Source organism: Sorex fumeus, unplaced genomic scaffold (assembly GCF_029834395.1).
Source record: "Sorex fumeus unplaced genomic scaffold, SorFum_2.1 ptg000013l, whole genome shotgun sequence".
NCBI classification, from domain to species: domain Eukaryota; kingdom Metazoa; phylum Chordata; class Mammalia; order Eulipotyphla; family Soricidae; genus Sorex; species Sorex fumeus.
This window is the reverse complement of record NW_026606070.1, coordinates 31749038-31773212: the sequence shown is the minus strand read 5'-3', so window position 1 is coordinate 31773212 and position 24175 is coordinate 31749038. Positions and strand designations below refer to the sequence as shown.

The window sequence follows — 24175 nt, the reverse complement described above, 5'->3', positions numbered from 1 at the left end:
CTAAACTGCCACTTGTCCTGAGTACGGAAGTGTCTTGGTACTTTCTTCCTGTGGTTGTCATAAACTAAGGAATCCAAGGAAGTGTTCAGCATTGCATGTTGAGGCCACAGAATGTCCTGATGACCACTCCTGCCTTGTCTGGGTGTCCACAGCACTGGGGAAGGCCAGGGGCCAGCATTTCTCTCCCCTTCCTTCACTCTCTCAGCTCTCAGGTTTTTTTTTTTTTTGCTTTTTGGGTCATACCAGGCGATGCTCAGGGGTCACTCCTGGCTTTGCACTCACTCCTGGTGGTGCTCAGAGGACCATAATGGATGCTGGGAATCGAACCTGGGTCGGCCACATGCAAGGCAAATGCCCTACCTGCTGTGCTATCACTCCAGCCCCCTCTCTCAGGTTTTTAAGGTTATCCCTTATGAAATTATCCAAGGAACTTTTTATTTCATCAGGCTTACACCTGTCTCTGTGTCTTTTAAAGACTTGGACATAATTTTTATTTAGTTTTCCCATGAGGTGTCTGATACTGACAACGTTCTTCACTAAACTTTTCTCTGCTCCCACAAAAGTCAGGAGCACTCACTGCAGCACCCTGAGGAAGTTCTTGGCTCCTCAGTGGAAGAAAAGCACTTTTAACATTTTCTTCTATATTCCACATATATTCTATGTTCTGTAGTTCTCACTGCTGAGGTAGAAGTAAGTTTATCGAATACATGTTCTGTTCATTAGTTTCTACTGAAAATTTACTAACCAGAGGGAAGAGAATTGTTTTAACTGCTTATTTAATTCTACCTTGTATGACATTATCATTGTCATAATACAGTCTGAAGCTTGGGGATGTCAGAAGTAAAGTGCTTGCCATATATTTGAAATAGTGATTTGAATAGAAGCTTGGTTTGGATCAGAGAATTAAAACAGTATGCTGCTTTAAAAAAAAACTCAGTATCTTTAAATTAAAACTACCTCCTTAATTTTCAGTATGTATAGAAAATATGATTCAACGAGGATTAAGACAGAAGAAGAAGCCTTTTCCAGTAAGAGGTGCTTGGAGTGGTTCTATGAATATGCAGGTAAAATTGATCCTTCTGAAAATGGAGGGGGGAGATTATGGAATTCTAAGGATACTGTACTTTGAAAGTGGTGTGTGTTGTATGTCCTCGTTTAAGGGAGGAATATAATTGAAACAAATCACCAAATGTCCTAGTTATAGCCACCAGCTAAGCCAAAGAATTCTGAACGCTAGAATGGAACTAAAAAGATGAAATGCACTTGAGAGAAATACTTTGCATTGCTTGGAAACCTGTTTAAAATGCTGGTAATGGTTATTATTTGGTTTATTTGTCAAGAGTTTAAAATATACCTTGCTGCCTGGTACCTTTAGGTCATGCGATAGAATTTCTTAGGCTAAATGTCATTTCATGAAAGATGTTTGGCCATTTAAACTTTCTTTAAATTCAGAATCATTTTTTGCAGCTTATTATAATTGTTTGGATAGTGTAGCACTGTAGCACTGTTCTCCAATTTTTCATCGATTTGCTCGAGTGGGCCCAGTAACATTGTGAGACTTGTCTTGAGTTCGATTCCTCGGCCCCTCTCAGAGATCCCGGCAAGCTACCGAGAGTATCTCGCCCACATGGCAAAGCCTGGCAAGCTACCGTTACGTATTCAATATGGATGGTGTAAAACTGAAATCTTGGGTTTGTTATTGTGGCTGAGAATAGTGTAAATAGACAACATTGTTCCGTATGGGTGTACACCCAAGGCTTGTCTTTAAACCTTCCCTCTTCTCCTCCGTTTCCTGGGCTCTCACTCCCTCTCGCCTGGGCTCTTTAGCAGCCGTCCTGCCAGCGGCCTCTGCTCCCAGCCGGCTTCCTGGGTCCCCTAGTAGCTTTGCTTGGTGAATAGTCTTTAGCTTTGTGGGGGCTGCATTTGGAGGTGCTGGGAAGCAAAATCAGCATGTCGACATGAAAAGCATCTGTGCCAAACCTTGGCGCTGTTCTTATTTTAAGAAATAAACTGAGGAGGGGCTGGAGCGATAGCACAGCAGGTAGGATGTTTGCCTTGCACGCAGCCGGCCTGGGTTCGATTCCCAGCATCCCATATGGTCCCCTGAGCACCGCCAGGAGGAATTCCTGAGTGCAGAGCCAGGAGTAACCCCTGAGCATCGCCGGGTATGACCCAAAGAGCAAACAACAACAACAACAACAACAAAAATAACAAGAAATGAACTGGCGAAAACCCAGTGTGATTCTTGAGCAGGCCGTCACCTGTGCCCACTGCTGTTCCGTGGTCTGTAGGCTTTCCCCTTCCTGTAGGCATTTCCCTAGCCTCCTCTCAAACTCTATAGAGCTGTCTTTGTACTCCAGGGCATTTTTTGTTGTTGTTGTTGTTGTTGCTTTTTGGGTCACATCCGGCGATGCTCAGGGGTTACTCCTGGCTTTGCACTCAGGAATCACTCCTGGCGGTGCTCGGGGGTGCTCCCTACCCGCTGTGCTATTGCTCCAGCCCCACCAGGGCATTTTTCATGATTAGTTTTCAAACTAATGGGTGTATTGGGTACCGAGATAAGCACCCTTCCTTGGCCTAGTTCCCCATTTTCCCTTCTATCTGCCCTGCCCTGTTCTGCGCCTCTTTTGATGGGAACCTTGTACCTTTGGCTGCAGAGATTGTTTGCCAGCGCGCGCAGATAACTTGGGTCCGACCAGTCAGATAAAAATGTCGGGTTCTCTGGTTGAAGTGAGGACAGTATCTTTCTTGCCATGGGCTTGAAGGCTTTGATCCTGATCCCTGGAGTTCTTGGGGGTGTCTGAGCCATTTAATATCTTTCTAGTGATGTCTTCATTGCTCAAACTAGGTTTGGTTTGCATGCCATGAGTACAAGCAGCTATTTATAGTATTCTAGTCCGTCTCTTTTCATGTTTAGACCATGAGAACATGAATTTTTGGAAACTTTTTTGGTGTTTTCGCAGGTTGTTCAGTACATGGATGCTGAATGAAGAATTTTGTCATATTTATCAGTTTAATTATGTATCTTTTGCTTTCACGGAACATATTCCTTATGAAAATGTGTTATGAAATGGAAAGAGTGGGGCTGGGGAAGTGGGGTGGGCTCTTGCCTTGCATGTGGTTGACCTGGCTTCAATCCCTGCATCCCGTATCGTCCACCAAGCTCCAACAGAAGTGATTCCTGAGCACAGTGCCAGTAGTTAACCCTGAGCATCTTCAGGTATGGCCCCCCAAAAACAAAAAAACAAAATGTCTTGAAAGAGGAAAATATGCTTAATCCCACCAACGGAACTGTTGATCTTGATCTTGTGTTTGTGTCTTTTACATGGAAATAGGGAATTTTTCCATAGTGTAAGCTACAGTTTTGTTTTTAAAATGAACATGACCCTCAAAGGAAAGAGAGAGCAAAAGGGAATGCCCTGCCATAGAGGTGGGGCGGGGTGGGGGGGAATGGGGGGGCGGGGGGAGGGCTACTGGGTTCATTGGTGGTGGAGAATGGGCACTGGTAGAGGGATGGTACTCGATCATTGTATAACCGAAACCCAAACATGAAAGTTTGTAAGTCTACAATTGTACCTCATGGTGTTTCACTAATAAAAAATAAAGTAAAATGAAAGTGACCTTTTTATGATTTGCTATTCTGAGGTGACATGGGATAAAGATGAAGCCACTTTTTTTTTTTTTCAGTTTCTGGGCCACACCTAGTGGTCCTCTGGGTTTGCTCCTAGCTCTGTGCTCAGGGGATCACTCAGTGCTCAATCCACAGTCATTCGCTTCCTTGAGATCCCTGCTGAGTGCTTCCTGCAGTGTGTCGCTGTCAGAAGTGTCTGTGGATGTGGCTGTCCTGGTCTTCACACATACCCCAATCCCTTTTCATGGTATTTGGTGTATTTTTACCAGTAAAAACAATGACTCAACCTCAGAATCATTAAGTCCCCCCAGTGAGTCCCTGCTTTCACTTTTAATATCCCAACCTTATCACGTGGCCAGTCACTGTAGGCCAGTTTTCAGGAAAGACCAAGGGTGAGGAGACACATGGTGACTAACGGCTGTGCACAGGAGGATTCGGGGATACAGGCAGACCCCCACCTCCTTTTAGTCACCAGAATAAAGAATTGTGTCTACCTTTCCTTGGAGAGAACCAGCTTTTAGACTGAAGATGGATACTGGCGCGTCTGCAGGCTAAGGGGGCGTGGGGGAGTGTGAGAAGGGGGCGCATGGGGACAGTAGGGCCTTGGGGGGGGGGGCTATTGTTTCTGGATGGAACTTAGTCCTTTCCAGAAGTCCTTGTTTCTCCATGGCACTGGGCACTCTGCTTTTCAGAGCTCCTGCTGGGGAGCTCCACCTCTTCTTCTCTGGAGCTAGGGATTTACAGTCCTTTTAGATGTTTAAAAATATTGATTCAAAGAAGTTTTATTAAATAATAAAGCTTTTACTTTAAGTTCAAAGGTGACTTTGCCTTTATTTATTTATTTTGCTTTTTGGGTTATACTCAGCAATATACAGGTATTACTCCTGGCACTGTACTCGGGAATTACTCCTGGCAATGTTCAGGGGATTATATGGGATGCTGGGAATCGAACTCTGGTTGGCCGTGTGCAAGGCAAACACTGTACCCGCTGTGCTATTGCTCCAGCATGTGTGTGTGTGTGTGTGTGTGTGTGTGTGTGTGTGTATGTATATTTTGACTGACTTTGACCATGAGTGTGGAAAGGTCGGACTGCAGCTGAATCTCATGAAGACAGTGTTCATGAGAAATGGACTCATTCCTGACGTTCCATTCACTCTCAATGGAACGAACATCTCCGAATGCAGCGGTTATGTGTATCTAGGTTGACAAGTCAACATGACAAACGACCTGGCACCTGAGCTGCACAGGAGGAAGAGAGCGGCGTGGAACACCTTCAAGAGCGTTGAGGAAATAGCTAAGAGGATGAAGAATCTCTGGCTCCGGGCACATCTCTTCGATTCCACTGTTCTTCCTGCATTAACATACACCTCAGAGACCTGAGCCCTATGAAAACAGGATGACAATGCTATTTGGGTCTCCCAAAGAGGAATCGAAAGAGCTGTGCGTGGAGTATCACACTTCACTCAAATGAGAGAAAGAATACGGAGTTCCGACCTCCGTCGACGATCAGGAATCAGGGACGCTGTCTCGTTTGCCAAGTAGCCAAAAATCAGATGGGCTGGACACGTATTGCGATTTGGAGATGACCGCTGGACTAGAGCCATTACTGACTGGATTCCACGGGACGTCTAAAGGTCGCGTGGCCTCCCACCTACGAGATGGTCAGACTTCTTCGTCAAGACCCTGAACAATCAGTTTGAGGCTCTTTGTGTTCCCTGGAGTGAACAGACGCCATTGGGCTACACTAGCACGGGACAGAGACGAATGGAGATGTTACTGGCGACCGCTTGAGCAAATCGATGAGTAACGGGATGTCAAGTGATATATATTGGTTTTTAGTCCATGTCTAGCTATGCTCGGGGTTCAACTTCTGGCTCTGAGCTCAGGGATTACTCCTGGTGGTGCCAGGGTTGGTTGCGTACCTGCCATACCTGCTGTACTATCTCTCTGGCCCAAAGAGAAAAAAGCCTTTTGGTTTGGGTTTTTATTGTTGTGGTTAAGGTCTCATGGTTACAGTAGTGTTTATTGTCACACCTGTGGTGCGTGTAATCACTGTCCCTCCACCACCTCCTGCCCCCCCCCCCCCAACCCCTACCATTTTGACACTATGGAAAGAGTGGGTGGATAGGAGTGTGTAAGACCTCCATTTGAAACCGGGGAATCCATTTCTTTTAGCCGAATGCAAAGAACCATTTTTTCAATCTGATAACTTCTACTCTCTGACCTACATCCAAGAATAAGGAATTAAGACAAATAGGTAACAGCGAGACGGAACTCAAGTCACACACCCTGAAGTCAAGCGCTCCAGATCCCGTCCCTCAGGATGTATTCTGGGTTAGATTCTGTAGCGGAGCTGGTTTCTGGTTTCAGCAGTCAGTTGCCGAGTGACCAGGTAAGCCGTTAGAGAAGGAAGTGAGGCTCCTCAGTGCCAGAGGAGATGGGCACAGCCTCGTAAGTGACCTTGGCCATGCCATATGGTAGCACTGTAGCACTGTCCTCCCATTGTTCATTGATTGCTCGAGTGGGCGGTAGTATCGTCTCACAACAAATTGTGAGACTTGTTACTGTTTTTGGCATATTGAGTATGTCATGGGGAGCTTGTCAGGCTTTGCCGTGCGGGCGAGATACTCTCAGTATGGTTGAAAAATGTACTGTGAACCCCGGCAGTCGAAAACTTCCAGAACCCAGCTGCAGCCTACTCATCATAGCCACTCTCCACACGCTCGGATGAGCCTCACACATGAAGGAACTGGCCGAGGGACCCAGGTATGTGGGACCTGTGGCTGAGATCTCCAAGCCTGCTCGGATCGGGACTGGTCCTCCTCTACCCAGCTCCCCAGTTTTCTAGTAGCTTGGCAGTGACACCTGCAAACTGCCGTCGACGCCACATTATCTCATCAACAGCCAAGACCCAGAGACTATAAACTAAAGCTCCCGGAAGAGAGCGATGCAGAGTCTCCTGGACCCTCTTATACTCTAGCCCACTGATGTACCTAAAGTAACACACATTTGTTTGTTTTTAACATACTTGCTTGTATTCTCTTATATACAGGCTTAAATTGCCCCGGAATGAAATACAGCAACACACTTCCCTCTTATTGTGGTGGGAAGATGCTCGCTGGTGGGGTGGGTGTTTGAATATTATCTGTAATGAACTATTGTGAACTATTTTATGAAAATAAAATGTTTAAAATTCGCCAAAAAGCAAGAAATGGGCTGTGTGAGTAGTGGACCGCCACAGGAAGGTTCCTCGTGTTTAATTCCAGTCTTCGCTTAAGATGTTAGGGACAGGTGCAGGAGCGGAAGTACAGCAGGTACAGGGGCGCTGACCTTTTACACGGCTGACTAGATTCCATCTCCAGTATCCCATATGGTCCCCACGCATCACCAGGAGTGATCCCAGAGTGCAGAGCTGGGAGTAAGTCATGAGCACCAATGGGTGTGTCCCCAAAACAAAACCAAAAGATGATAGGAACAGTGGGAGGCCTGTTCTGGAAGTAGTGGTCAGTAGCCCAGCTGCCTGTCGCCAGGGCACTGCAGAGCTGAGGATTTTTATACATGCATTTAAAACATTTTCTTCAAACCCTACTTCTGGTTCGCACCGTGGTATGCTTGGTAAAGTAAGACTGCTCAGTTGTGAATTGATGCAACAGTGTTCATCCAACTGGAATTCCAGTAAACAGTGAGGTTACTACTAGAATGAGTAATAAAGGGAAATCTGAATGGGGGCATAGAGAAAATTCTGAGAGAAAAGAAAAAGACTATGAAGAGCACCAAAGTAATGTTTATTGACGTGCTTTGTTTTAATATTTTTTGGCTAGAATATTACTTTTGGCAGTCATGCCATTGCCAGTCACACTGGTTAAAAATAGGTTCTTTTATCACTCAGATGCACATGCCTATACGTAATGCAGTGCCACGCTGAATAGAGTTCAGAAAGAGAAAGTGGCACGGATCAGCCAGCTCGTTGTTGTGTTGTGTTCACCTCTGTGCCCCTTCTTTGAGGCCTTACTGTGTGCATCTCGGGGGGTTCAGGCCACAGAAGCCCTCTGCTGAGAGTCAGTTTTCTGGGATAAACAGACAAAAGCAAAAGGCATTATTACAAATTAACTTGTTTAGCTCCCAGCAAGCCTCCCAAAAACATCCTGTTAATAGACAACCAAAAAGGCATCTGTTAGGAAAACAAAACCTCTGGAAATAGGGGTAGATGGTTATTTCCTTAGCCGAATAATTATTCTAATCTCACAGCCTACGTCCTGTCCTTAACACTAGCAGAATGGTGAAAAGGTCTCCCAGTCGTAGACCTGACCCCCGTATTCACGGGCAGCAGAGAAAAGCAAAGTGCATCATCGGCCAGCAGGAATCCAGGTAGAGGGTAGGTGGTCAGAAAAAGTGAGGTGTGTTGTTTATAGCAACAGCTGATCCTATCTGTGGAAAGAAGCACATCTGAAATGAGGTTTCATGGTATGTTTGTATATACACAAGTAAACTGCAGTGAAGATTAGGAAGAGATATATAACACACGTGTTATATATAACCAGGTAAGCATACATATATATAGACTGGAGCGATAGCACAGTGGTAAGGCATTTGCCTTGCACGCAGCCAACATGGCCGACCCGAGTTCAATTCCTCCACCCCTCTCGGAGAGCCCGGCAAGCTGCCGAGAGTATCTCGCCCGCACGGCAGAGCCTGGCAAGCCACCCGTGATGTATTCGATATGCCAAACACAGTAACAACAAAGTCTCCAATGGAGACGTTACTGGGCCCGCTCGAGCAAATCGATGAACAACGGGAGGGCCTTTACCTTTATATACACACACACACACACACATATATATATAAAGGAGCAGGAGAATATTCCACAGGCATTTCTGTCATTTTTTCTGTCTCCCAGTGTGATTGTGTCAGTGTAACGTTTATGTACACATGTGAAACGTGAGCTGCTCAGACTCCAGACTTGCAGTATATCAGATAATAAACTGCAGAAAAACTTAGATTTGAGTGAGATGAGAATGACCATTCTCACCGTTCTTTACTTTGCAGGGGGTGGGGTGGGAGGCACACCTAGTGCCCCAGGGACCACGTGGGTCTGCGGGTTGATTCCCAGAGCTCCCACGGGCGAAGGATGTACTCCCGCCTTTGAGCCATCTCCCTACCCTAACTGTTCCTACTTGGTGTTGCTTCGGAAGTTAATAGCCAGTGCTGTAAGAATTGGAGCATTAATATCAGAAAAGAGGAAGCAAAAACGACCGTTTGTTAGATGTGAATTGGTCCAGTTTTATTGTGCCCTTGGAAAACCAAATTGCCTTGGAGCAGTTTAGAAACACTGCGTATGTATTTTTTTCCATCCCTGTAAAGTTCTAGGATTTATTTCAGGAAGGTACTTAGGAAAGCAGGGCAAGGCTAGCGAGGAAACTTGGAGTGATTTCTAAATACGTTATTTTTCACTTTTATTTTTCAGAATTGTGGGGAGTAGAGGAGGTGGGGAGGGGCGCCGTCAGCCACTGTGCTCGGGCCGCTTTTCTGATAGTGCTCGAGGTGCTCCACGTGCTGGGCTAGAGATCGGGCTGTGTTTGGCCGTGTGCTGGGCGGCACCTCACCCGCTACGCTCTCCCTCTGGCCCTCGTTCTTCACTTTTGGAGAAAGTGTTTGTGTGTTAACGTGATGTCATTAAATTAAAAATATTCGATCAGCTTTACTTTGAATTCTCCATAATCAGGGAAGAAAGTTAGAAATACATATGAAAACATGCAAAATTAAAGGGGACAAAAAGTATCTCAGCAAAGGGTAGTGATTTGATTATATTAGTCAATAACCATTTATAATGGAATTGCACACGTGTGATTAAAGGGAAAATAACAGCCTGTAGTAAAAGTATTTGCTTTGGCTGTGATCAGAAGGAAGAGCTCGAGTTTGAACTTTAGAGGAAGCCAAGGACTTGAAGCATAGAAGTCGCATCATTCTTTCCAAGTGCGTTAGTTGATTTTTAACTGTCGTCCGCTGCTGAGAATGACCGTCATCTCCTTTTTCTGATCCAGCTATTATTTTTTATTGAAATGACCAATTCTGATTTGCTTTGTCCCCCTTTCTGGAGGGCGGTCAAAATATACTGTGTTTCTCTCTCTCTCTCTCTCTCTCTCTCTCTCTCTCTCTCTCTCTCTCTCTCTCTTTAGTTTATTTATTGAATCACTGTGAGAAAAGTTACAAAGCTCTCAGGTTTAAGTCTAGGTCATACAGTGATCAAACACCCCTCCCCTCACCAGTAATTATTTTTCACCACCAAGAACCCAAGTATACCCCCCCTCCCACCCCTCCTACCCCTCCTGATGCCTGTGAGGCAGATGATTTCTACTTTAACTCTCTCTCTACTTTGAATACATTATTTCGACAAAAGATGCACCATTATTGTTTGGAATTTCCTCCCAACAATCAGAACTGCCGAAAAGGCATTGTGAAATAATTTGTTTTCTATTGCTGGTTATGAAAACCCTGTGATTTTTGGATTTTGGATTTCTGATAATTAAGTCTGGAGGGATTTCTGCCAAGAGCCAGTTAATTATGAGATTGGTTTCTGTGCGTCTGGTGCCATGGCCGTGCCTGGGAGCCGCTTGTGGAGGGCAACTCATGGCCTCGGTTGGGCGTGGAGGACGAGCCGGTTTTGCCCCCCTTTCCCATGAGGCTGCAGTTGCCCTGTCACCATTGGCTCATACCTGGCTTTCCAATAAGCTCTGAGGCAGGGGTCACCATGCTGCCTGGGGAGGAAAAGGCAGAAGAGATAGACGCCCTTTCCGGGGGGGGGGGGAGGGGGCGCATGGCGCCAGAGTTTAATGCATAGTTCATTCACATTTCTGCTGCAAGCTGCTGGGGCGCTGGATTAGTTCCTTGTGCCTGGGTGTCATGGCTGTGCCGGAGAGCCGCTCATGGGGGGCAACTCATGGTCTCAGTTGGGCGTGAAGCACTGTGTTTCTCTTTAGCTGCATCACTCCTCAGCTCATTGCTTTAGGATGTGCCCAGGAAATGTCACTGGAATGAAACTCCGAGGCTAGATCTAGAAGTTACGGGTAGACTGCTGCGCAGGAATCCCATGCCAGGTTGTATGTCAGGAACTGAGAAGTGAGCTGGTACTTGGCACAGATGTGCTCGGTGAGAGAAACGTTCCTAGTATTGCATGAGGCCGTGGCCTGCCCAACTTTTGCGGGGGTGAGGTGGTGGGTATTGGGAAGACTGCCCGTCTGGTTTGGGTCTGGAAAATAGAATAAGAAAGCTGAAGAGGCGGGGGGCGGGGAGGCAAGGGGAGATGAACTAAGACCACAAAGAGAAATGTGGCATTTGATACCTGTCCTGATGTGTATGCAGAGCAAGTCTCAGGTAAATGTTTCCAGATCTTAATGTTTGTTTATTCAGCACTATTTGTTTTGTTTCCAAGAACTTTGATATGAAGGTTTTAAATAGACACGAGGCCGATGAGGAAAGGAAAGGCATTAGATTCTAGGGAACCTTATTGATACGCCAAAGACTTTGAACTTTCAGTGATGGGAAGGTGTTGGAAACATTTTGAGCCAGTATGGGGTTTGTGTTTCAGTGGCTTTTATTTTCAATAACTGTTTGCATGGGCTGGAACAATAGCACAGTGGGTAGGGCGTTAGCCTTGCATGCAGCCAACATGGCTACTGGAGTTTGATTCCTCCGCCCCTCTCAGAGAGCCCTGCAAGCTACCAAGAGTATCTCGCCTGCGTGGCAAAGCCTGGCAAGCTACCCGTGACGTATTTGATATGCCAAACACAGTAACAAGTCTCACAATGTTACTGGGCCAGCTCAAGCAAAAACGATGAACAACGGTGACAGTGATAACTGTTTGCATGGTGGGTGGTGAGACAGGATTTGGGATTTGGGCAATCCTGAGAAGCCTGAGCCCGTGGGTGTAGGGGAGAAATACTAGAAGGAAGTGTTGACAATACACCTGACACTTGCTTGGGTCGGGGGAGAGTCGGAGATGGTTAAGAATCTAAGCTGGGGGTACAGAGAGATAGTAAAGTGGGCAAGAGTATTTTCCTTGCCCTCTTCTATTTCTGGCATCCCATATGATCCCTCAAATACTGCCAGGAGTAATTCTAAAGCACAAAGCCAGGAATTACCCCTGAGTATCACCAGATGTTCCCCCCTTCCCGCAGAAAATAAAAACCAAGGTAGCTCCCAGGTAGGTATTTCTGGTGATGCTTCAAGTTGAGAAAGCATCTAGGAGGGGGAAAATGCTTTACATGGAAAGGGAAGAGGCTCAGGGAGGTGATGTTCGACAGCGAGAAATGCAGAAGTCAGTTTGAACACAAGAATACAGATGTGGCAGTTTACAAGATAATGGGGACACTAGAAACGGTCCAGAAGTCAGGGCAAGTGTGGGCTCGAATGAGTCCTGGTAGTGAATCAAACCTTAGCACAATGGAAATTACCTAGGGAGAGTGTGTGGAATGGTCTAGAAGAGGCTCAAGGACAGAGCTCTAAACATCAATGTTCAGAGAACCAAAAGAACCCACAGAAAAGCCAGAAAGGGTGAGGGAGGAGGAAAGCAGGTGAGAAGGGAGAAACTAGGAAGGAGACAGTTTTGTGAATTGTTTCGAATTTTCAGATATCATGGAGAGGCCAAATAAAATAGAGGGTGATCGTGTCTGTTAGATCTGGCATTTAGGGCTAGTTCTTGGGACTATGGCAGGGAGAGTTTTAGTGGAGCGGAGGCTGAAGAATGAACCGGCATAAAATACATCAGCTGGAACATGAGGATGGTTCTCAAGAAAGAAATGGCTGGCTATAAAGCTAGAATAACAGCTGTTTAGCCTTAATTATTTTTCCTTGTGTAAAAGAAACAAATTGTTGTTTTACAGAGAATTTTATGTGATTCTTTTCTACGTTTTCAAAATTTTCTTACTATGAAAAATATTGCCAAAATAATTGATATTTCAGTATAGTCGGTATCAGGAATTAAACTCAGGTAGTCCTGTCTTGAGACTCAAAATAGATGTATGCCCAGAGGTGGTGAAGGACTTGGTGATAAATTGACTTCAATGATCGTGCAATACAGGATTATATCTCTAATCCCTAAAGATAAAATTGTAATTTACAATATTTTTTCATTTTAGATCCCTTGATTTCTTACGCCCAGCCAAAAGGAGCTATGGCCTTTAAGTGTTACTTGACTTTAGTTTGATAATGAATATTTTGATAGTGTTCTGCTGCTACATTAGTAATAGTGTGGACATGGTTAGATTTAATTTATATAAGATTGCATTTCATCACAGGTACTGATGATGTTGTAGGTCCAGAAGGCATGGAGAAATTTTGTGAAGACATTGGTGTGGAACCAGAAAATGTAAGTCCTAATTTAGTAAGTTGGGTCAGCTCAGTTGATTAGTTTCTCTTCACTTTCTCACAAATAAAGCAGCACCAGGGAAGTCATGGTATGTCCGTTTCCATGAGGTGATCTAAGAAAACTCTGGTTATTTCATTTGCGACGAAAATGTTTCAGTATAATTTACATAAGCAACAATCATTTTTTTCCTTTTTTTTTTCCTTGAAGGTACAATAATAAAGTGTTTTTCAAGACTTGGGGCCAGAGAGGTGGGGTACTTGCCTTACCTGCAGAACGCCTGGGTTCCATCCCCGGCATCTTATATGAGGTCCTGAGCACTGTCAGGAGTGACTCCTGAGCACAGAGCCAGGACTAGTCCCTGAGCATTGCTGGGTACGGCCCAAAAACTAAAAAATAAAAAAAAAAATGTGGAGGCTTTAAACCAACAGGTCAATTGAGAGACCTTGTGTTGTTGTATATCTGTGTGTTGTGTCCTTTGTCCCTCTCTATAGTTGTTCAGATCAGCGTCGAGTTTTCCTAGGACTTTAAATAACAAAATACTCATAGAGGTTTTCAGTAGGTTGTAATTATCAGAAACTTCTCACAGCTCATTCCATTTCCAAGTGAATTTAGCTCAGAAAGTGTTTGCTTTTTAATATACAGATCCTCAGTATGTTCTTTAAAACAAACCAAAAAAATTAATTGCAAGTTATTCTAAGTGTTTAATTATTTTTGCCTAACTCTTGTCATCATGCTATTGTTGGATATTTTTCTGTTTCTACATTTTTGCACTAAAATTAAAATTATGCTCATTCTTAGCGTCAATAAAGAGCATAATAACTCTGGCTCGTTAACTATGCAGTTTAATTTTACATTAGCCTCCAATTTAACAAATATAACTTAGCTCATAAATGAATTTATGGTCTAGAAGCACTCTCAAGAGCTCATGCCGTCATTTAGACAATCTAGTACCCGTGGGTAAGCCTGTGCTCTTTTAAAATTGAGATGTCACACTTTTCGTAAAAACTTCCTTTGCGATCTTCTGTTCCTATTTCTAAAATCTCTCCTTCCCTACTTCTCCCCAGTAACATTTCAGATTTTCAAAAGAATCTTTGTGTCTTTATTTCATTGCATTTTTCCCCCTGCTTTTTATGTTGTTAATGATCTACTTCAAGCACTTTGATCAGCTATTCAGCATGGTTTGGAGACAATCAGGCCATTGCTCTTTAGCCTGTTCTGGCTTAGAGGACAGTCCAGGAAAGAGCCTCTCCCTGACTTCATTAGAAGGGGATCTCTGAGAGGAGCTGGACCAGGTTGGATAGTGCAGTAGGAGGGACAAGGGTGAGTTCCCCCAAGAGGTACCCAGAGGCTCCACCCCGAAAAATACCAGCTTATGTTGGTAAGTAGGAGTGAGGCAGTTAGAGGCAAGGTTCAGACTGCTGTTGGAAGGAAAACTCGGTGAGCATTTACTCTCTGACGAGGAAAGACCTGTTGGGAGAGCAGGAACATCAGGATTCTTACTGAAGAAGAGAAATCCTTCGTCACCACTCAGACCGGTGCTCTGCGAAGGAGAGCTTGCTGTGTTACCCCTTGGCAGTCAGGAGTCCTTTGGATCACGATTTCTGTAGAAATAGAAATAGTCTTTGAGCCGCTGAATCACAGTGAAAACTGGAAGACCAAATTCAGAATATATTTTGAGTGTTTATTACTGTTCTTCAGCTCCACTCATAGAAGCTGTTATTTTAAATCACCACTGAGAACAAGGGATGCCATCTATTGTGGGCTCACCCTAAAATTCACAAATGGTAACCGTTGAAAAAAGTGGGGTGAAATTTCTTGAAGGTATTCTGCATTGATGAGTAGTAAGCATTTAAAAGTATTTAAAATCTTTACCTCGCCTGGTACTTATAGGTTATGAATTTTAAGCAGGCTTAAAATAGCTTCCTTAGTAGCAATCATGAGAAAAAAGGCCTATTTTGTGTGAAGAACTATCCATTGTGAATATCGGCTTTAGCTCTGTCATTTTATCTCTTGTATACTTGTGTGTTTGTTCCTGTACCCTGACTATTTACTAAATGACTTAAGTGTATTTGTACAGCTCTTTATCTTGGTAAGAGAGGATGGGTATAAATACAATTTGAGACATACCAAATTTAAACCGGAAAATGTCGTTACTTCACCCAAATAAATTGATGTATGACAGGGTTCAGAATTCCAAGAAAAGGCGTTTTCCCAGCTAGGCAAACTGGGAAAACTATATCACTACCAAGCATATAACTATAATGCTTGGTTAGTGATATTCTGGCGTTTCCAGATCTAACCCTCCCAAGCTGCATGGTGATGTGCTTGGTGGGCCCGTGGAGCCAGGGTTGAACTCGGGGCCTTGCTACATGCAAGGTTTGTGTCCCTGACCACTGACCCATCTCCTGGGACCCTTACTTAGGTCCCTGTTTTTTAACAGCTGCATTTTGCGATGATGTGCAAAATATTTTCAGACATTGGTTCACTTGATCAGTCCTAGTAATCAAGATTTTTAAAATCTAAAGAAACCTAGGGAATAAAAAAGAAGTGGTTACTGATTTAATACGTATTTGATGAAAGATCCTAGAGATTTAGTGGGTTCTCAACTGCTATTAATTTTCAGAATTGAGAACCATAAGGTCAATACCAGAAGGAAGCTTTTCATTAATCTTGTGGTTATAAATTAGAACTGGAGATTTTCAGTCTGGAAATCGGCAAACTGAAAAGATTTTTCTGGCCCTAAATTCTACTATTCTGGAGTTCATCAAGTACACGTTAGCTCTTGGAGGCTCGTTCAAGGTGATTGACAGCTGGCCACTTGTCTCAGTTCTCCGTGTGCTGTCTCATGCTGAGTCCTTTTACCAACCCACACTGTTTGACCCATCTGGGCACCTGGCTGGTGGTTTAGTGGTCTGGGGCCAGTGCTTTCTTCTAGTGGTTGCCTTAAGTCTTCTATAAAAAAAAAAAACTACATTGTCAGATGTGCAACCCTCCTTGGCCAGCTGGATTGCAGGATAGCTATTTTCTTCCATTGTCTTTTTTATGCTTGCTGCAATAAATACGGATAGTTACACTTTGTAGCATGTATGGGATCCCTCAGTTTAGGACTTGGGTGTCCCTTAGGTTTGAATGATGGTCCAGAGAGCCAGGACTGTCCCAGAGGGGCCTCCTGATCCTTTCTCTACTGCCGATGAGTTACTCCTCAACTTCCCTCAGATCTGTGAGGAGAGGAAACGGGGAGGCATGGCCCCAGCCCTGATGGCTGAAGCTGGCCGTGCCTTTGGGTGCAAGTTTTATCTTGCCTCTTCAGGTACTGATTAAACTCTCTCCCCCATTAGCCTCTGTGCCAGCTGAGTAGGAAAGTTGTCACGGCTCCCGGTGGTAGGCAGTGTTCCAGAGGATTCCATGAAAGCCAGTGGCTCATGTGTGGGCACCCCAGTGCTCTGCAGAGCCCAGAGCCGTTGGGCGGGAATGTTGGTGGGCCACCCTGTGTTCCCTTAGTGCTGGAGAGCGTAAGGCGCCAGCATCAGCCTGTTGGGGACAGAGCTCCACTGAGTGTGCCCTGCGCCCTGTTTGAGCCGTGTGCAGCTCTGTTCTTCTTGCTCTTTGCACTCACGACTCTGGCAGTTGTGAACCCCGTAGCTCCACTTCATTTGTCTTCATTGCAGCCTAGTATTCCTCTGTAGGAAGTGTATTCGGTAAAGAAGCATGTGACCTGTCCCTCATTGGAAAGACTCCAGTTGTTTCTTGGGCTCCTAGGGGCCACCCCTGGTGACACTCAGCCTGACTGTTCAGTGCCTGCGCCTGGTCATACGGTGCTGCTCAGGTACCACAGGGCAGAGCAAACTACCAGAGCTGCACCCAGCAGTGTTCAGAGGCTGCGTTGGGGCATGAGAGTTGAACTTGGGATCTGGAGTGTGCAAGGCATGCGCTCCATCCATTTTAGCGCTTTCCCTGCGTGTATTTTAATCATTCACTGCAACCAACAGTACTGCGTGACTGTGGTTGAATCCCCATCTCTGCGCATCTGCCTTTCCGTCACTGGAGTTGCTCACTCCTGCCTGCAGTTGCGGTGGGTACTGCAGAAGTGCCCTCTGGGAAAGTTCGTCACTTTATTCTTCCACAGTCATGTCATGCATCACAGGAGGCCATGTTTCTCCAACCCTCCCTCCCCCACCCCCAACAGAACTTTAGATGTTTTCCCCTCTAGAATTAGTTTTTGAAGTTGCCCTGCTTATATGTTAATATTTCAGTCACTAAAGTATGCCATCGAGAAGCATTTTGCAAGTTGATGATATATTTAATTGCCAAGATCTAAACATTCTTTCTATTTTTTTTTTAAACAGGTAGTTATGCTTGTTCTTGCTTGGAAATTGGATGCACAGAACATGGGTTATTTTACTCTACAGGAATGGTTGAAAGGAATGACTTCTCTACAGTAAGTCTGAGAGCTGTACTAGTGGGTCCCCATTTTTCCAAGCTCACTCCCTCCTCCCTGGGATCTCAGCAGGTCTGGGTGGATGACAGCAAGGGTGACAGTCAGGTAATTTGGGCAGGCTCCACCCCAAGCCAGGTGGTGCCAGACATTTGACATGCCCGGGGGGGGGGGGGGGGTGGTCTCGTGCATGTTGAGCAAATGCTCCAGTCCTTGGAGCTGTCTCGATGTCCACTATTGCTCTCTTGTGGTAACAAAAATCAGGTTAGCTTCCTCACTTAAAGTGGTAGACATAGTTACTTAGGGTCTTTATAGTTCAAAAATAGTCTTCCTGGTTTAAAGGTGTCACCTTTGTCACCAGTCCCCCATCCATCCCAGCCTCTGCTCTCCTAGATTTACCATTTGCTCCAGTCTTTGTGAGGCAGTGGTCTGCCAGCTATTTCAGGTCTTGGAGAGATGAAACCCATGAGAAAATCATAGTCTGTTTGGGCCTGGAGCTTGGAAGCAGTGCTTAGGCTTCCAGTATGATGGGAGAAGCATGCTGAAAGTAGGCTATAGACCAAACATGATTGCCACTCAATGCTTCTTTTGCAAACCACAACACCCAAAAGGAGAGAAAGAACAAAAGGGAATGCCCCACCACAGAGGCAGGGTGGGATGGGAGGGATGGGGGGTGGGAGGGATACTGGGACCCGTGGTGGTGGAAAATGGGCACTGGTGGAGGGATGGGTGTTCAATCATTGTGTAACTGAAACCCAAGCACAAAAATTTGTATGTCTACAACTGTACCTCATGGTGTTTCACTAATAAAAATTTAAAAAGAAAAAAAGTCACAGTGATGTCACTTCCCTTTATATGACATAACTTGAGCTACTTGTGGACTGTCTTTAAGATAGGTGCCCCCCTAGAAATGAAGAAAATCAGAACTCATCATTTGTATGTTCTGAAGAGGGAACCTAGTTCGTTTCTTGGCTGCTGTTTTGTCTTCCATCTTGAGTGTTTTCTGCTCGTTTTCGGTCCACTGAGCCTGCTCAGTGCAATGGCTTAGACTCAGACTGGAATGAATCAAGAGTGGAAATCAAACGCTTGGCGCTCTGCTGGCCCCAGAGTCCGTGCCCAGCCTCTCCAGGCCCCAGGCACGCTTGACTAAAGTTGTCAGGTGACCTCTGAAGAGTTAGTTACTAACGCTTGTGGGGATGTGGAAACGGAACAAAAGGAAAGGGATGTTGAAATCTGCCGGCCGGGCTGGAGGAATGAATACTGTCAGGGTGATATTGAGAAGGTTTCCCACTGACAGGCAGGAGGAAGGGACTGCCTCTCTATTTCCCGGGAGGATTACTGTCCTTGGTTTCCGTTGGTCAGAGAAGTGGTGACGCCACAGCACTTTGCTTGGGAGATGATGCGCCTTTGTCTTGTGGCAGTATCATTCTATTTCCTGGAGTTTGCTCAGGCACAGCGTGGAGGTGAAACCAGTCCCTCCGTGGAGGCACCTCAGCGACGGCCAGGGGGCAAGCTCGGGTGTGCACAGGGTGACTGAGGGGCTGGTTTCCTTGGGGGGGTTAGTCCAGCCACGCTGCCTGGAAGCGCCCCTGAAAGACTGGATCTCGACTGACAGCCTCGCTCTAAGCCATCTCACGTCTTGTGTAGGTTCATGCAGAGAAAGCTGACTTTGGGCCTTTCGTGCTCAAAACTGTGAGAGCCTTCTCACTTTCTCCTGAGCAGACAAGGCCTCAGCGACTTCGCCAGGGGGAGTGCACCCATTTCCGGGCGTGCTGTGCCCCTGTCCCATCACCTTGATTAGTCTGCCCTTTAGTCTGGGAAGACGCTCACCTGCTTTCCTATGCTCCCGGAGCAGGACGGAACTGCATCGCCAGCTAGCGTCGTGCCAATCCTCTGCAGCCTTGTGGTCCTTTGCCTTCCTTTCTAGAAAAGAGTAAGGTGGTCAGCCTTGGTGTTTGGGGTTAGTTTCCCTCCTCTCTTACCCTCATAACTATGATCAATAAATTACTCATGATGTACATGCATTACAAAAGAACCCCAACAAGAACCATGCATTAGGATTCTCGAGCAGAGGGCTCTTTCAGGCCCCTCAGACCTCTCTCGTATACCCTTCCAGCCTCCATTACCCCCTGCTTGGATTGTGGCTCGATATTGCTTGCTTGAGTCTCTTTTATTTCCTTCTCTGTAGATATCCCAAAGGAATTTGTCCAGAATCTCAGAACAGCCTCCCTGTGGACCACATGGTCTGTCCCTGTCCCCCCTCTCCTCCTGTACCACCTTCCCCTCACGCCCTTTCCAGTCTAGTCACAATACTTTCCTCTCCGTCTTGACCGCCTCTGCCCCCTTGTGCTGCTGGGCCTTTGCACGTGCTGTTCTTTTGTCTTGCAAGAACAGAAACACCCAGTTCCTGCTTATCTTTCAGCTCTCAGACAAGCATCAGTCCCTTAAAGAAGCTTTCTCTGACTTCTAAAATAGTTGCATTTTAATCTCTTAGGTTTCAAATATCAGAAGGAAATAAGACCTAAATTGTAATAGCCTCAGAAATGAGATATATTTAGTCTTAATTTTTGACTTTCAGATGTTTTATCATCTCAGTAGAAGAAAATCACACAGACTTATATAGCTAACTATACAAAAAATGGTTTCACAAATCTATTTCTATAAATGTATCCATTTAGTCTTGGAATCATTGTTTATTAAGTTTGCAAAATATTTACATTGATGATACTGATAATAGATTATCTTACTAATAGTAGCTAAAAGCTCTACAGAGGACACAGGTAGCATTATAAAGCTTTCATAATCTTGGCAATTATGAAATGGTGACCCTTGGTTCTCGATTTTTATGGACAAGGTACTGTGATCAAAAAATTAGTTCATAAAAATAGTCTGTTACCGTACGAAAAATAAGCAGTAAAAATAGACTATCACTGGGGTTCCCAGGAGAAATGGCAGCGCTCAGATCTCATGTCGGGAAAGTACAAGGTGAGCTGAAATATCTTGTGCCAGAAAGCAAGGGTGTGTTCAGAGGCTGACGGGCCTTCACTGAAATGAACGTGAAGGGGCCCTGCCCAACTCAGGACAGCTTGTGCGTCAGAAGGAACAGACCGTTACATTTGAGGGAGAGTGGAAATTCAGGAAAACAAGATGGTGACAGAGCTATTCTTCATAAAATTGGCGGTCAACAAAGGTCAAAGACATGTGAGCTAGAAAGATCGCTGTGATGTGTATCGCTTGGCAAGGTGTGAAATTGACTCGGCAGCTGTCATTGATGGATGCGCTGTGACTGAGTGAAAGGTTGTAGGGACAAGACCCCGCACCCCAGTTCCAGACTGTTTCAGAGCAGGGAGATCCCTCGTTATGTTGTGAATCAGGGTGCTATAACCACGGTGTGGCTGGGGGGATCGAGGAGGACATCGAGTATGGGTCCTGTCAGTGTGTTCAGCACAGAATGATCCTAGTGAAATTGTCTTACAAACAAGTACAGGAAATTAGGGGCCGGGGAGCAGCTAGTACAGCAGAAGGACACTTGCCCTGGACCCCTGAGGTATCACCAGGAGTGACTCCTGAGTGCAGGGCCAAGAGTAAGTCCTGAGCACACCTGGGTGTGGCCAAAAAGCAAATCAATTACAGCAAACTATTGGACACTGATTTGGTCTCTTCAGAAATGACATTGTCGAGAAAGTAAACAACAAAAAGGTACAGGATGTCCTTCTAGAAACAAAGGAAATATGACAACTAAGAACAATGCATGAGCATTAATTCCGGGATGGGAAAAAAGCAGCAAGAACTAGGGAGATTTCTGTTTGGGTTGTGTAGTAGCTAAGACAGTGTTAATGATACCATGATCATGCCATATTCTGAGTCTTCGGGGGTTTAAGTGTCCTGTTTACACCTTACTTTTGTACAGAGAAAAAGTGTATGTGAGAGAAAAAAAAATAGGACAGAGTAGATAATGTATCTACTAGTAAACCAGAACTCATACTAGTTTTTCAACTTTTCTGTATTGTTGAGCTTTCTTATATAAAAAGTTTAGGGGAAAAGGTCATCATAGATGTGTTTCAACTCCAAAGTTTTTGTTTTGTTTTAATTTCTTTGGGGTCCAGGGAGATAGTACAACAAATAGGGCTCTTGCATATGCCCACCTGGGTTGTCCCTGGCACTCCATATGGTCCCCTGAGCACCGTCAGTAGTGATCCCTGAGAACCGTGGAGTGTGATTTATCCCTCCACAAAAAACTGGGGGGTATTATCCCTCCACAAAAAACTGGGGGGTAAAGTGCTCGCTTCCGTGGTGTGAAAAAAGAAAAAAGCTCAGGTTATAATTTGCTTTTATTCTGTTTTTCTAGATGTGACACAACAGAAAAACTCAGAAATACTTTGGAATACTTAAGATCATTATTAAATGAGTCTACAAACTTTAAACTTATTTACAGATATGCATTTGACTTTGCACGGGTGAGTACTCCAAAGCCTGTCCAGATATTTCCTTCTCCTTTCTCCCCCTTTTGTTGTTTTTTTTTTTAGTCTATTTTTGCATGTTAAAGTGAAGAAGTTCAGTGACAGCGCCTCTGCACGCTAGTTTGAGTTCCCTTGTATATATTTCTAGGCTAATAGATGATGAGGCAAAAATGTTAGCCAAAAAATTGTAGCTGCAAGTACCTTACTGTTCTTGTGATTTATTTAGGGGTGATTTATAAGAGGAATGTCTTTTTGCTTATCCTGGTAAAACCTTTTTCTTCTTACAGCAAACCTTCACTTACTGAGTTTACAGGAACAACCTACTCGGATTTGATCCTGCTTAACTTTGGGTGCTATATAACATATGGAAGGCAATTGAAAAGTTCCGTTTGAATTTAATTTGAACGCGCATTATTCTCATGTAGTAGCTGATACTTTTTTTTTTTTAACTTTGGAAAAGTGATCATCCTGTTTGTCACACAGAGAACTGTGCACAAGTACCTTGAGCATGTTCTTTGGGAATGAAAAGTCTTTTTCATTCTTGTCACCAGAGACAGAGTGCTCCGAGGCAGAAGCTGGCACTATCTTCATTCATTCACAGTCCATACAGTTTATCCCAGAATGTGTCTTCTATTACGTCTCTTTGGTGAATTCATCTCGCTCAGCTTTGTTGACTGATTCATATTCATAATCATTTTTGAATGATTTTTTTTTAAGCCGAGAACTCGGTGGTGAGTCTATTTTTCTTACCACCAGGCTGACCTCTCACTTCTTACCTACTTTCTTTCTACTCAGAGTCCTACTTGACGGTGGATCTGGTGCACTGTTAACATGTTGCTGGCCCTCCATGGTGTTCTTACCCATGGGTTTTTGTGTTGGTGTAACCTCCAGTGAGAAATCATACGTGAAAATATCTGGATGAAATTCAGCTAGAGTGTACCAGGTGATACTTGTGTCATTGTGTAGAGAAGATACTTGCCAGTGCTTTTAGAATCGAGGCCTGGTCTTTGAGGGTTAAATACTTTTCTGCCATGACATTTTTCCCTCTTAAGAGTCAGCTGTTTCTTACCATATGGGTGAAAGTTTGTTTAGAAACATGATCCCATTTCATCAAAATGGTTCCTGTCTTCTTATTTCTCTGGGGTAGGGGGTCAAAATTGCCCATTTGCCCACTTCTTTAAAGCCGGATCCCATTCTACTTTCTCGCCATTTCCCTCCATCCTGTTCTCTGTCAGTATCCCTGACCCGTGTTTGACTCTGCCTGCCTTTCCCAGGGCCCACACCAGCACGAAACACTGACATGTCTGCCTTGTTCCCACATCCTTCTCACCAGCCTCTCGCCCCCCCAACACACATCTGTCCAGTGTCACACATCTGTCCAGTGTCACACATCTGTCCAGTGTCACACATCTGTCCAGTGTCACACATCTGTCCAGTGTCACACATCTGTCCAGTGTCACACATCTGTCCAGTGTCACACATCTGTCCAGTGTCAGTGATCTTCCTTCAGCCTCAGGGTTTCTCAACCACCTTCCTGCACTGGGATCTTTCCTGTTGCCTTTGTGTTCTCCACAGTGTATGTATACTATGTTATATATACCGTGTACTATATGTTTTAGATTACAAGGGATGGCAGGTACGTGTGGTGTGATTGTTCCCACCACAACTGGCAGTGACAGGGATGGCTTTGGTCATCTTCACAGACGGAGAAAGAGAGGAGAGGAGCAATTAGACCACCAGTCATGTGGTCAATGACTTATGAAACAAACTCAGGTTCTAGCTCCAGGACCAGTGTACCGGGTATTCTGGGCCCTCATGAAGGAGTTCCAAGTGCCCTCTCTCTGCCTGTTTCGTGGGTGAAATCAAATCTGCTGTTGTTCACTGAACCTTAGGCCAACCTGTTTTGGCCTTTCTGTCCTGCTGGGACTTTTCCAGGGCCCCTGTTTGCACTTGGCACTGCCTTCCCCCATCGTGTTAGACCCAGGCCTTGTGCTTCCATGTCCACACAGTGCCCCAGTCCTTGGCCTGAGTGTATGTGCTGCTTTCACATACACAGCCTGCCAGCTCCTCTAGCCTGCCTTTGGAATGGGAGGGTAGGCCATATGTTTATCTGATAGATTGGAGGACTTTATACACACACATACACACAAAGTTCGCATCTGTAATAGTAGATGTCATAGATCTTTGCTCTCAAGATTATGGGTGGGGGGCTGGAGCAATAGCACAATGGGTAGGGAGTTTTCCTTGCACACGGCCGACCCGGGTTCGATTCCCGGCATCCCATA

General features: G+C 45.0%; 1 protein-coding gene across 6 annotated transcripts in view; it reads left to right on the top strand.

Annotated features, from left to right (window-relative positions):
- Positions 1-24175, top strand: part of DCUN1D4 (defective in cullin neddylation 1 domain containing 4) — a 79039-nt gene that overhangs the window by 40602 nt on the left and 14262 nt on the right. For 5 of the 6 annotated variants that reach the window (XM_056111259.1, XM_056111257.1, XM_056111262.1 and 2 more), the window contains 4 exons: positions 973-1064; positions 12925-12995; positions 17342-17433; positions 21779-21887. In XM_056111259.1, the coding sequence (XP_055967234.1) occupies positions 973-1064; positions 12925-12995; positions 17342-17433; positions 21779-21887 (364 nt within the window). The remainder of the gene's footprint in view (positions 1-972; positions 1065-12924; positions 12996-17341; positions 17434-21778; positions 21888-24175) is intronic. The other variant, XM_056111258.1, reaches the window with a different exon arrangement.